Source organism: Nelumbo lutea, chromosome 1 (assembly GCF_056320005.1).
Source record: "Nelumbo lutea isolate HS-2025 chromosome 1, American lotus-T2T, whole genome shotgun sequence".
Taxonomy (NCBI): domain Eukaryota; kingdom Viridiplantae; phylum Streptophyta; class Magnoliopsida; order Proteales; family Nelumbonaceae; genus Nelumbo; species Nelumbo lutea.
Genome location: NC_142684.1, coordinates 73,660,764 through 73,675,434, shown reverse-complemented (window position 1 = coordinate 73,675,434; position 14,671 = coordinate 73,660,764). Strand labels below are relative to the sequence as shown.

The 14,671-nt window shown below is 40.6% G+C and overlaps 1 protein-coding gene across 1 annotated transcript; it reads right to left on the bottom strand.

The window, feature by feature from the left end:
* Positions 1-47: 47 nt before the first annotated feature.
* On the bottom strand, positions 48-5,138 carry LOC148875347 (uncharacterized). Its single transcript, XM_088965459.1, has 15 exons — positions 4,924-5,138; positions 4,706-4,827; positions 4,442-4,492; positions 4,164-4,283; positions 3,958-4,077; positions 3,427-3,568; positions 3,149-3,322; positions 2,811-2,966; positions 2,391-2,497; positions 2,197-2,287; positions 1,467-1,608; positions 1,116-1,272; positions 893-1,009; positions 433-556; positions 48-367 (listed from the first exon to the last, which is right to left on the bottom strand). The coding sequence occupies exons 1-15, from the start codon at positions 4,960-4,962 to the stop codon at positions 110-112; spliced, it is 1,920 nt and encodes a 639-aa protein (XP_088821585.1). The 5' UTR covers positions 4,963-5,138; the 3' UTR covers positions 48-109.
* Between the last annotated feature and the right edge of the window lie 9,533 nt (positions 5,139-14,671).

Below are 14,671 nucleotides of genomic sequence, written 5' to 3'. Positions count from 1 at the left end.
TTGTGAGATGAAAGTGAAACATTAAGCACCAGTTGACGAAGCCCATCCAGTCATTAAAAAGTCTATATTGAAGCTCATGTGGTAAATGAACTGATGCTCCATTTTCATTCTATTGACCACTGTACTTAATGGACAAAGCAGGTGCTTCGATCCTTATGTAATCATAAAATATTCCGCAGAGCGCGTCTCCTCCTCTGGCTTGTGTCAGGAATACTGTATTAGTTCCCTCAGACAACAATAATGAGGAAATATCGATGCTAAAGAGCCGGTATAATCCATGGATTCCATGTCGACAAACAGCATTATCCATCCCCAAGTTCAATACTTGAAAGACCAGATGATATTCATCTAGATAATTGACATGGACCTGTAATTGGACCAAGTTTTTAAAGCAAGTCCATGAATGATGATCAATTGCGTGTTAGTCAGTACCTGAAGGTCAGAACGATTTGCTGATGCAGTTGCAATTCTCAGTTTATAAGTTCCACCGGCCAAGGAATCAAGATTAAATTTCACCGCCCAAGTTGTGGGAACATATGTTTTATCTGGTCGCCTCCTGTGAAAATTTGAAACAATATTCGTTTTGAAAAGGGGAGTCAATGGCTTACAAGTGAACACTAGTTCAGAAGTCAGAACTGGGTAGAAAGAATATCAATCAGGAAATCCAATGCCAAAATCTTTGTGCTGACTTTATCATTGAGTGTCCCATCCCCCCAAAGTTAGGTTTTAGCCTTTTAGGTGGTGAATCATCCAAGGAAGAACTATTATTATGATTTGTCTTTTACAGTGAAATGAAAAGAAAAGCGTTTAATACAAGAAGTACATCTAGTGAGTAGTGAGTATTGCCTATGTTTATTTTCAAATTTCATAGCAGAAAGGGGACAGACACTACCTATCAACATGGGCGAAAAACCAATCTTTTCCGGAATCATTAACTCCAACTGTGAAAACTTTATCAGATTCAGGGTATATATCTGCGTATCTGTCCCATAGTCCATATTGCCTATATCTGCATTTGGCAGATGATTCTAGTAAGAAGAAAAAATCAAAAAGACTTGAAACAAGAACAGTCTAAACAATGAGCAACATTTATAGAAAGAGCCAAAGTTTCTTACTTTTCAGGACTGTTGATATACAACTTATTGACGTATAGTGGGTTCACATCAGGCACATAGTAACCCATTGCAGTACGATCTGGAAACCCAATCTCCCATACAGTGGCACCATCTCTCGGCGGTACATATGTCAAATTGCCAAGTTGTGTCTCTGATCCTGAAGTAGTTGAAAATCGTTCTATTAGAACACTGAAAGTATTTTTGTTAATGCTTCTGTTTTCCGTCTTAAGCTAAAACTAAAAATCCATGTTTACTAAGGAACGGAAATAGCTGCTAAAGAAAGACTACAGTACTGCGCCTTTTCTATTTGCATGTCGAGATAATTAATTGTTGGAAGAGGAATGGGAGTACCGGGATAGATTAGGACCGGTTCTTTCTCAAGGTAATCACCAATAAAACCCGGAACCCATCCGTGGAGGCTATAAGAGCCTGGAATCACATTGTTGATGGCGAATTCTCCATTTGAATCTGTCTGTACCCAGAACTGATAACCCTTCATACGCACAACATTAACATGAACACACATTAACCAACATAACATGGATTTATAGATTTCAATTAACACTTTTTATTAATTCTTCATTACAAGCATGCCAATCTTGTTTTAATTAATTCCTATGGTACTGGTTCAAGTTCCACCTCTATAATATGCTTTTCTGATTAGACCTGACTTTGGTTGCATGCCAGATGTGAAGGAAGATAAATTAAATCATTTCCTTATTGCATGGAAAATGATGTTCAACAGGAAAACTCTCAGATTCATATTTTCCTGGTGATTTGATTAACTTGGAAAAAAAACATGATTAGTCCAGATATGAATCTGTATTACCCATCAGAAAATAAGAACTGTTGTTTTCCCATAACTAGCACACCCACCTTTTGGAGAATAGCAATTTTCAGGAAATACTTCATTTTATGTGCAATCAAACAGAACCTAAATTGGAACTCATTGGATGAGCTTAATCCTATAGCTTTCTACTGGACAGTGACAACAAGTTGGGTGTTTCTCCTCTTGGTACTTATAGAGTACTGTTAAGGTTTATACTTAATTTGGCACCAATGTAGACAATTGGTAGGTTACCTTGCTTTCTAATTGCCAAGATCCTTCACTAGTTGCAACTGATAGGCCAACATATGCACATTTGGCAGGGATAAGATCTCCAGAGACGAATCTGCATATTCAAATTGGTGGTGAATTATGAGGCGATTAAATGAGTTGCAATAGAACCTTCAGGAGAACTTGTCAAAAGAAATCCTTACAGGATGAGTCCTCACCTATCTTGAACAAATAATCTTCCTGAAACTGAACCCCGTTCGTCAGCAGTAAGGAAATGTTGTGAGGAGACGAAATCATATGGCCACATAGTCTCTTCAAACAGCCTCTGGAGAATGATCAGGACCATGAAGAAAACAAACAATAATTAAGCAACCCTTTATTATTGAGATTTAATAAGCACAGGCAGTGAACAGTCTACTAGTAAATACAAAGCCTTGGCCTTCAGGTTCAGTTGGATGGTCTTAACTCTTAACCGTCCAAAATGATCTTAACAAGAGGTCAGTTCTTTTAACACATTCATACTGTTTCTAACCATATTTGGCGGTCTGGAAACTCTCAATTATAGACCAACCCACAGGCCAGCCGCCGGCCACCAGCCACCGGTAAAATGTTGTTTCAATGGGAACGGGGGCAATTACCTGTCTTTTTGCGTCGACCCACAAGTCGTGTGCATTAGATTCATCTGGGGTCGAATTAAGGTAGACAAAAAATGGTCCCAGTACCTTCGTCCAAGCCTCTCCTTCTTTAAAATGAGCAACCATATCCTTACCAATATAATGAGTTCCATGAAGCATCTGCATGTAGAAGCTTTAACAAACTTAAAGTATCAGACAAACATACATCTAATTGTTACTTTAATTTTGGACTTGGGTCTCAGGCTTCATTTCATTAGTTGTTGTTGCATTCGTTGACAGATTACATATACTGACTTAACATGGAAGTATTGGATTGCAGTATTTAAGTTTTGGTTACTTACCGCCAGACAGACTGGACCAGTGTGGACGGTGAGATTTTGCTTGGTAGGGCCACCATTGCGGAATTCATTGCTGGGGAAGATGACCCAAAATCCAACAATAGGGCCGTCGGAGCTTATCCATCCGTGGACTCCACCATCCTTGTTGTCCATCGAATACTGGTACTTGTCATCCACCTGACAGTGGAAACCACACACAGACAAGGGAAAAGACTACCATCAGTTTTGTGTAATTTGGACTCTAATTCAGGAGCTCTACCATGTGGTTTACTGACGCATACCTCGCCTTTTAGATCTGGATTAATGGGATTAGTGAGCAAGTATGATTCAGGGACAATGAGTTGCTTTGATCTATGACGAAGTAAATCCTCTGGCATTGGCATTATCCTCTGCTTCTCATCTGTGATTGCCATGTAGTGAAATCTGCATTATTTAAAATTAATCAGATGGGTGCCTCCATCAACCCTTGTATTAACTTGCCTAAACAGATGAATCAATCACCAGAGCTTAGTTACTGAAACTAGCCAATAACTCCCGATATCTCGTATATCGTATTCAATTCTTCTTGCATCTTTTCCTATGTATTTGAATATTTGTTGTGTTTCAATTACTGAGCACGTTTGTGCTACATTAATTGGAGGGAGATTGAATTTCACATGTTGTACGAGTCCTAAAATGGTATATATATATATATATATATATATATATAAATATATCTGTATTAGCTGATTATTGTTAATTAATTTGCTGTCTTTTAACATAATTTTACGTAGTGAGTTCTTGAATCAAATGGGTGCAAGGCTAAAAGGTACTTCTCTCTTCTCAACCGGAAAACCATCCTCGTCTGCGTCAGATCGAATGCAGGGCTTCCGGCAGGGTGCTCATATATTGCGTAGCAGTAGAAGCCTGAAACACCACTCCTTAATATGTACCTGAAATTATTCATTTAGGAAGTAACTAAAATGATTCGAGACGGTGGCACAAATAGAAAAACACGAACTCATAGACTATACAAGACCTCTTATCTACATTGAGTGGCAATACGATGCCGGTAGCTGATGGATCCCAGATACGCTTGAATGAGACCTCTACACAGTCGTCAGACGATTGAACAACACTGTAATCTGTCCCATTTAGTCTGTTTAATTCAAGGCAAATAAAAAACTTTCAATTTAATTTTGTCCTGGATCCCTCCTCAGTGAGAAACATGATGAGCAGGATTGCGATGAAATGGGTTCTGAGGGATTTGTTGATAGCAAAAGCTGCTTCAATTAATGAAGACAAAGGCGTACATACCTTTGGTAGATGTCATGATCACCTGGTGGGCTCCAGTCGATGTCCCAGTATCTGCACAAAACATTCTTCACGTATGTGTTATCCAAAATGCAAGACTGAAAACAGAGTAGTCAGGTAAAGAGAAATTTTACGACTGTTGGTGGAGATTAGTGAGAATTAATGACAACTCAATTTGGATTCTATATATCCCAACACTCTGGTGAGCGCGTGCAGATACAAAATAACAAGAAATCATAAGATAACCTCAGTACTGATTTATATTACCCCCGATTGGATTCACTTTGCTTGAGGTCCAGTACGTTGTCCATCCCTCCATACTTTATGCCTGTCAGCAACCCACTTGGTTTTAAAATCGTAAGCTGAACCAATTCATTGTCCAGTATAACCTACACCAGATACCAATGTGAATCAAAACAAATTAATAATCTTCTGTGTGTGTCTGTGTCCGTGTTTGAGAGAGAGAGAGGATGTAGTGGAAATACATAGGAGCCTTGGTCGACCAATCTTACGTTCCTTGCCATGATAGGAAGGATAGAGTATGGGGGGGCCGTGAGAGAAGCACTATTGAAGGTATTCAGATTTCTAGCTAGTTGGTTTCATACTTTCAATGGAAGAGCATGAGCAGGCATTGATAATATCCTTCACTTGTTATTTATCATCATAAAGAAAATGCAGAAGATTTGTAAATTTCAGCAATAATGCTGCTATCTTGAGTATTTCTTATATATAGAAGGGAAACAAAAACAAGCTAAGGTGCTTACAGAGGATTAGCTGGTACTTAAAGTAGAAGAGAACTGCCTGGTGCTTGAAGTTAAAGGATATCTTCTTTAAAATTAAAGCCAAATTTGGCCTTATTCTATTCTGGAACCCAAATTTGAACTTGTTAAAAAGAGATGACAAATCGAGTTCTACCTATTTATGGAACTGAAACTGTGTAACACACATCACGGAGGGGAATTACATCTTTACATATTACATGCTAGATTAATTGTATCCACACCTAGCGTACTTGATGCCTATGTGTTAGGAATATATATATTCACACTAGTCACTTGCATGGGGGAGTTATGAGACGGCTAAGTAGGGAATCCAATGATAGGGTTGCTCAAGAATTGAATGAATGAATTTTGTTATGAGGAGGATCTTTATTTCTAAGTAGGGATCCCAAGGTCCCAAAAGGAAGGAGTAAAAAATGCTCGTTTTCTACTATGAAAGAGAATATTAAATCTGTTGTCGGTCATTAAAGAGCATTATTAGGGTTATCATAACCTTAGGATTATTATAACCCTATGTGCGGTCTTTCACCCGAGGATTATCATAACCCACGTGTACTACCACCTTTTTGCACCTTACTTAACCAACATGGCGCTACTGACGTCACTGCATAACAGGCGGCCCCTTTACTAAACCTACGTGGTGCCTTATTACGTGCGCTACTTAGAATTACACATGCACTTAATATTTAAGCCTGGTTCTTAACGAATCGGGATTCTGTAGTGGTCCAGGGTTTATTGTAAGACCGCACTCCTCCGGAGTTCATTGCTTGACCGTGTGTCTCTAAGGTTTATTGCAGAGTTGCATCCGTTCAAAGTTCATCGCAGATTTAACTATAACATGTTTTAGTCTCATATTAAGTACAAGTCCATCGCAAATGTGCGATGAACCGTGTATTTATCGTGAGCGTGTGATGCATTATAAGTTTGTCGCAAGCAACCGATAAGCTATGAACTGATTGTAAACATCCATTTGGTATTAATTTAGTGTCTTCTATACTTTGAAGGACTGAGGGACTTGCCATGTATGAGATGTGTGGTCTCAAATGTTATTGGTAAGGTGTTGAAATGTATTTTGTTGGCAGGTGATTCAGACTCGTTTTGTTGAGCTAGGATTGCTTAGTTAGTGCCTTAGTGGCTACGTAATCAATAATGACGCCCTACATCTAATTGTTTAATTTGGGCGGATTATGGTTGGGATTTTGTCAAAATTTGAATAGGCCCAACCCAACATATTGTAATTTTTTTTATCCCTTTTTTTTGTCTCGTACCTACGATTATGAATGAGGATGATAATAATAAGTTAATGGTGAACATAATAGCAGGGTCCAAGACAAAGTTGGAAAATGGAACCCAATTTAATCTTGATTGGAAGATTGGTTCTTGTGCATGGCTAAGTTATCTTCTTAAGTAGGGGTGTCAATTAGACTGGATTTGGTTGAATTCGATCCAGTCCAATGTGAGTCCATTATAAATGGACCAGGCAAAAATATCTAAGTTTTCGAGTAAGAAACTTACTAGCTGGGAGCGGAGTGGTTCGTTGATCGAGGCACTGATTTGGAGAGTCTTGGCCGGTTTGTCAACAGAGACCGGTAAGTAGGAGCAGCTCGCTCGTCAGTGTACTCCGCAGGTCGCTCGAGCTCAACATCTTCTGCTAGCTTTACCTTTCCTTTAAGAGCAGCTATGTAGCATTTGTGCGACTTGAGCTAGTCACCTCACATGACTCCCATCCCGTAATCAGTTGGGAACTTCACCGCCAAATAGTAAGTGGATACTACCACGCATAGAACATGCGTGATGGGCCGACCTACTATGGCATTGTAGGGGGAGGGAGTCGCAACTACCAGGAAGGTGTGCTCAAACTGCACGATGTTTAGCCACGTGCCGACTTCTATAGGTACTATGACTCGCCCAAGAGGTCTGACCTCCTCACCGCTGAACCCTACTAAAGGGGTGTCTGCCGGTTTCAGGTCGCTCTGCTGTAACTGTAATTTATCGAACATCTCCTTGAAGAGTGCATCGGCCAAACTGCCTGAGTCTACCAATATCCGCTTTACTTTGAAGTCATTGATTCACAACTTTACTACTAGAGCATCGTCATGAGGATACTGGATCCCGCGTGCATCGTCCTTAGTGAAGTATATCAGTCCTTCAAGTCGAGGTCGCTTTGATGGGTTTTCCACTTCATTTTCTAGCTTACGAACCGAGTTCCTCCCGACTTCCGATGTACACCCCACGATGATGGACCCGCCAGTAATCATGTTAATTACCCCACGGATCGGTCTCTCTTCTGCCACTTGTTGTGGCGGTTGCTCGTTCTGCTTGCTGGCTTCTGGGGCATTCCTCCTTTGGTCCCCCTGTCGGTCTGCCTGTTGGTCTGTTTGTTCCCTTTCTTCACGTAAGATGAAGTTCTTCAGGTATCCGTGTCAGATGAGTTCCTTGATCTCGTTGCAAAGATTCCTGCAGTTCTCTGTACTATACTTGTGATCTCGGTGAAAGTGGCAATAAACATTCGAGTTCCTTGCTGTTGGGTCTCCCCTTAGCCTGGGAGGCCATTTGACGAAGGAGGAGGCTTTAATGGCCATTAGGATCTCTCCTCTTTTAGCTTTCAAGGGCATATAGTTTGTTGTCTCCACAGGTGGGGTTCTAGAGTGCCGGCCTGACTTACGAGATCGCGAGGGGGATCGACTTTTGAAGTTGTTTCTTCCCCTGCTCGGGGACTTGCTTTTCTTCCTCTTCTATCTGCCACTGCTCGTCCCTTCATTTTCTCTCTTCCTCTTTTCCGGTGGTGGGTTATCAACCTTTTGATTGATCTCCTCCTCGGTACCAATGAACTCATCTGCTAACTTGAGGAACTCGATGATGTCTTTCGGTTTGTTAGCTACCACATGCCATTTAAACTCCTTGTGGGTGATTCCTTTCTTGGCTGCAGTGAGTCTATTACTGGGTCGAGGTCTGGTATTTGCAGGCAAGTGTCGTTGAAGCGCTTGATATAGCTTCTGATTGATTCTCCTTCCCTCTGAACCACATTGAGAAGGATTTCCTGCGACTTTTGACACTTTTTGTTGGTGATGAAGTGTGCAATGAACAAGTCGGAGAACTACGACTAGCTTTTGATTGAGTCCGGCGCGAGGTTCTGGTACCAAGTTCGAACTACCCCTTTAAATGTAGTAGAGAAGGCTACACACATGCAAGACTCATCAACCCTAGCTAGGTGCATCTGAGACTGAAAAGAGTCCACATGGTCATTAGGATCAAACGACCCGTCATACTTGTCTAACGGGGGCATCTTGAAATCTTTTGGCATTGGAGTCGCCAAGAGCTCGGGAGACAAAGGAGATGACTTGCAAAGTAGTGGAGGTGTGGTCTTTGTAGCCACCGAGCTCGCTTCTTCCTTCCCTTTGGTTTACTCTTCTCGTTGGTCTGGCTTTGCTGGCGGGTTGTTCTTGACCAAGGTACGACGTGTCTTGCAACGTCTCGTTGTTGCTTTTCACCAACTCCACTTTGGTGCTACTGACTTCAGTTTGATCTGGTACAGTGGCCCTATCACGAGGTAGATCCTGGTTTCTTGAGGGATTATGGGGTTGGCTATCACGAGGGGTAGAGAAGCCTTGTCTTGAATTCGCACCTCGAACCCCCAACTGGTTATTTGCTTGCGAGCCATCATTCTCTCGCTGTGAGTACCGAGGCAAATTAGGTTGACTATCCCCGGACCTACTTCTAACATTTCCTTGTGAGGTTGGCAGAGTGTGTTGGCCGTCTCTCCTCCCACGGGGCAAGACTTGACTCTTGAGAGGAATTGGTACTTGTGAGGTCTCTTCGCCCCGATGGGGTGATCGGCTGATGTTCTAGTTAATCCCAAGGCGATTTGGATTCTGACCATGATGAGGCCCTAGGTGTTGAAGTGGGAGCGACTGCTAGTTTAGTTGTAGTGGAGGGAATTGGTGTTGATATTGTTAGTAGAAGTAATACTACTGGTACTACTGAAACTGTTGGACTTGCTGCATCTGGATCTGAATAGCTCGGACACACTAAACGAGGTCGTGGAACTGAGAATGTCCAATTCTTGGAGGAAACATGGAGGGCTTAGAGAAAGTTGCACCTACCACTAAGGAAAGTGGGGCACTCACTTGTGTGGTGCTCGGTGGTGCAGTCAGTGATGGGACTCCAGACACCGTGAGCGGAATGGTGAACTGGCCGATGCACACCATAGGAGCTTGGGGGAAGGTTGGCTGCTGGGCTTGCCCCCCGGTGGTGTTCATCTCGACACTTTTTCCGGTGTGGCTGGAGGATGCCATTGAGATTGAGGTTAAGCTTGAAACTACAAAGAGGTAGGGATGACCTTTCGATCATTTCCCACAGAAGGCACCAATTGATGGTGCGCGATTTGACTACTCCTAGCTGGAGGGTGATCCGAACTCTAGATGGACGACGAGCTAGATCAATCTACAAAACAGTGTATCAGAGAATTGGGGGTAGCTAACCCGGCGAGGTTGCTTCGATGCTTAAGTCAATAATTATGTTGTGAAGCGAGCTGAATGCTTGAGTGCTTGAGTGCTAGAGAGTAGAGTAATCACGCGTACATTTTCCTTGAGATTTCGAGTCTTTATATACTGGAGTAGTCGTGGGCTTTACGAAAGAGCTCCGGATTCTCCGGGCTGTAAAGATAAGGTTGTTCCATTTTTGGAGGAAGGCGGTACGTGGATGAGGCTTATCGTCCACCTCCGGTTCAGGCGGCATTGGGATGAGTTCTTATCATGATCTCGGGAGATTCGGGATTTGTTGGCTCATTGTGACCCCAAGAGATTCGGGATTTGTTGGGAAGGCCTTTGGAGTTGGTTATACGATGCTTCGGCTCATTAGCTCCGAGTTGGAACTTCAATTCTTCAGTCCCTAACTGGATTGGATGTTGGAAGTGCCTCTATGCTAAGGCGGGCTTTGGGCCGAGGTGGTTGGATACCCGAACTGCGAAGGTCGCGAACTGGGCTTGCCTGGCTGAATTGTCATCCTTTTATCAGATCGCACCTACGTGTCCCCTTTCTATTAGGTCGTGCCAAATCACCCTTCATCACAAACCAATGCATGTTTTGGACTAATTTGGACCGGTCCAATTCAATGTCTAGACCATTCAATCTGTTCAAATTCATTTTGATTTACATTGGTTTCAACCCAAACCCGGTTCATTGACACATATATTCTTATCTTATATCAATGGACTAGATATTGGTTTAATCCAACCCAATCCAATATAAATTTGTTACGTACGGACCAGGTCCAATCCAATCTAACAAATATTTTGGACCATATTGGTCCAATCCAATATGTCTTGTTGGTCCATCTAATCCATTCAAATTGATTTTGGACTAGACGATGTCCAATCCAAAACCGGTCCATTGATACCCTTAGTCTTAAGTAGAGAAAATATACATGAATGAATACAAATACAAATATGTAAAATGCACAACTTTATCTACTGTATTTTTAAACCATGTATATTTATATTGTACATATTTATATTTATACTCGTACCTTTAAAAAAGAATAAAATACAAATATTTACAATGTAAATATATACACAATAATACAAAATTCAAAATTTTGCAGTTTTCATGTTTGTATGTGTACTACTTCCAAACTAAGCTCTAGGAAAAAAAAGCGAATACAAATATTGTTTTGAAGGTAGTATGAGAAAGGACCACCTTTCTCAAATTGACCAAGTGTCCCTCTTTTCTAGAGTAATCCATCATTTAAATATCATGAACTCTCCAATTACCCCTGTTTTCAACTTTTTATTGTTGATGCAAAGCCTAGAAGGTAAACCTGTGAGAAGGACTTGTTTTCGTGTTATGATTATTTTTTTGGTAAAATTTTCTTTTAGTACCTTGTACTCTGGGCTAGTGTCATTTTAGTCCCCGAGCTTTAAAATGTGAAAATTCAGTATCCGAATTTTTAAAATGTGTCAATCCAGTATTTATCGTTAATCAACTGTTGACTAATCGTTAAATGGCATTTGAAAAAGACATAAATGTCTTTCGAGTGTTATTTAATTTTCTTTATCAACCACTCAAACGTTATAAAAAAAATAAAAAAAATTAACAGCTTTGAATCCTTACCTCTTTTATTCAATAAAGTTTGGGTCCAAAATGTCCATTGATGTTAATTTTTTGTCAATGTTTGAATGGTTGATAAAGAAAATTATGACACTTGAAGGGAATTTGTATCTTTTTAAAATGTCACTTAACGGCTGATTAAGGTAGGTACTGGATTGATACATTGTAAAAGTTCGAATACTGAATTATCACATTTTTAAAGTTGTGAGACCAAAATGGGACAGGGAATATTTCATTCACCATCACAAGCGGAATAAGACGACCATTTATCACCCTCTCAGAAAGAACTAGTACACAATTGAACGGCCATCTTAGCCAAATCATGCGCAACACGACTACAAGAACAAAAAGAGACAGAAACAGCAGGATTGATCATCCTCAAAAGTCAAAAGATAGCGACAATCCTCCATGGTCATCCGAGAGCCTGATGCTGTTAGTGGTTACTTGGGCATCGGATTCAATCAAAACAGGGCCACCTATCAAATTTAACCTCAAAGTAAGGGGCCTGCGCAGTGCGCACCTCCACCTCCACCTCCACCTCCACTGCAGGACGCTGATCAATTAATACATAGAGTTTCGCTTTCACTTGCCAGATGACGGCCATCACAAATTACAATCCCTGTCTACCAGCTCAATGCCTCCCCCACTTCTCTCTCTCTGTGCGTATGTTAATTAAACAATACGGAAATAGCCTCCTCTGTTCTTATTCACCATTGGTCTGACATGCACACAAAGAAGGCAGTTTTTGACATTTGGCTTCTTTACACAACTCCTTATCATTATTTGGCTCTGCCTTTGGAATTATGTTCTGAACGCACGCCTATGTCCAAACAGTTGAACAGTGATTTAGGCGAAGATTAACTACTTCTGAGTTCTGACAGAAGGACAGGGAGAGTAAAGGCAGAAAAAAGAATGATGAAACGTGAGAGTGGTCTGAGACTGAATGACACAGAGTACAAAGAAAAGAAGAAGAAGAAGAAAATAGATTTCTCCCTACTCAATCTGTCTGCATGCAAACATTTACGACTATATGATGCTTGTTCAGTTTGCTTGCTGTACAAGTCCAAATTGGGTTTAAAATTTTCACTTGACATGAATTTGTTAAGAATTGCAAACGGATCAGTCCAATTCAGATTGCAGTAACAAACTAAAAAATGACTTTGATATTATTGATCTTGTATTTCATGAACAAAATGAATGAAAAATAAAACTTGAACCTTTGACAAATTGTTAAAACACAAAATCTAAACCAATTCTATGAATAGATAAAATATAAATTTCAAGTATATATAAGCATATATATTTAAATCAAATTGAATGGAATTTTCTTAGATCAGATAGGGTTATTCGATCCAATTGTAAACGGGTCGAATTCGATCACCACTACTGGAGTTGAATTCGAACTTAATAAAAATTCGGATCACCATTAATGTAGCCTTAAGATTTGTTGATAATTGCTTAGGATTATGATTTGTACCTCTACCTCATGCAAAACTTACACCTTTTGTGTCGTTGGCATTAATTGACAATGCCAATTTTGCATCCCAAGAATTGATACAAAAATTGGACCACTGCCTTCATTCTCTTTATAAAATCGAGATTACATCATTTTACTTCTCATCTTCCTTCTACCTTTATTTTCTCTTAGAACAAACCGTTTTGCTTCACATTTTACTTTAAAACAAATAAATCAATGTGAAATTCAAAATAAAAACAAACCTATATCAATTTATACTCAATTACGTACCTATTTGCACTACATCAATTCGCACTGCAAACAGATAGAATCGTTAACGGCGAAGATTAGAGAACTTACCCTATCTCGTGAGGTTGAGATCCATTGAAGATGGTGAACAGTAAAGATGTCTTGTTTTCCTCCATTTGATTGAATATGTTCAGTAGGATTATGACAGGTGTACGTACTGATGTATGTCCCACTCCTTTAATTTACCTCTTAGTCCAATTAATCGCATGGTCCACAAACGCCGCTTGACTTGAGAGTTGAGGCTGGGGCGGTGGGACCAGGAATCAATAATAAATTGCACAAGATCACAATTTAAGGAATCTAAGAAACCTAACGAGCTTCTTCCTGATAAACATTAACTAATAAATAAACAGAACACAAAATCTGTAAGTGTTTTCCTTCATGGTGCTCACTTTTAGTATAGCACTTGCAACGCTAATTGCTTCTTTTGTTTCCCTTTTTCTGGAACATCTCTCGATCTGAATCCGATCTTTATCACTCACAGACACAAGACTCAGAATAGAGGATGAGATTCCAACCAACACAGCAGGTCAGCATGCGGGTCATGCGGAGATGGGCCACTACCGAGCAATGCAAATATCCAATGCAATTCAATCAGAGTGCGACCTCACCAACCTTGAAAGCGATGGGCTTTCTATACTTTAAATCAATATATAAATACAAATAGGAATACAATTTTTTGGCCCACACATGACATGAGAGACTTGAGAAAGTGGGTTGAGTATGGTCGGTGTCTTTGCCCGAACGCCCACGACGTCAAGTCTAAGTCTGAGTAAAAAAGATAGATAGGGCTCCTCACTTTACATGGAACAAAGATCCACCAAGCGTCTCAATAGAATCCACTTACTAATTGTCGACTCCACCCATTCTTCTACGCAACTCTGAAAAGAAAGCGTGAGACCCACAAAGTTGAGATAGAACTATTTATAAACGCGGCTGATGATCCCAGAAGTGCCACTTGTCTGGGTTGGCATCCCATTTGTTCAATGACCCATCTATGCTGGGTTCAAACTTCAAACAGGAGCGTAACTGGGCGGACCGTGCTTGCACTTTTGGGGTCTGAACCTTTGGCTCAATTTTGGAAGGAGTACAAATATACAAAATATACAAGATTTTGCACTCTATACCCATATAAAAAAAACTCCATTCTTTACTCTCAAGTCTCAAGGCTTAGTTACGAGGGTGTACATGAGGAATGTCATTGCTATATGATCGTCTGGTTCTAACCCATATTGGCAATCGGCAGAGTGTGCTTTAGGGCCACTTTGCTTTTGAGGGTAACAGGGAATAGGGATCTAATATACTTTACCAATTTAGTATTCCTAGAAAATGGTGTCTAATGACAATACAATTAATGCTTATATGGGCCATCAGTAAGCTGATCTTTTAACAAACCTAAATTGGTACTGATGGGCACATGAAGTGGCTATTCAGGAAGGTGCTGGAATCCTTCTGGGAAGTGGAGCTAGGCTGTCCTCCTTAAGCAGAACCATTGGCCTGGTTGGACCCTTTTATCTTGGGGAACATTGTGAGGCAGAGAGGCCCCACATAAAGAACTTAACCCATTGGAATCCTTCGTCTT

What these genes read in the sequence shown, in the direction of transcription:
- LOC148875347 (XM_088965459.1), bottom strand. Translation starts at nt 4,962, where the DNA reads ATGGCAAGGAACGTAAGATTGGTCGACCAAGGCTCCTAT. An exon ending in GGGTCGACGCAAAAAGACAG is followed by an intron (nt 2,498 to 2,810) that starts GTAATTGCCCCC and finishes ATCATTCTCCAG; the next exon opens with AGGCTGTTTGAAGAGACTAT. An exon ending in TTTTTCGCCCATGTTGATAG is followed by an intron (nt 557 to 892) that starts GTAGTGTCTGTC and finishes AAATTTTCACAG; the next exon opens with GAGGCGACCAGATAAAACAT.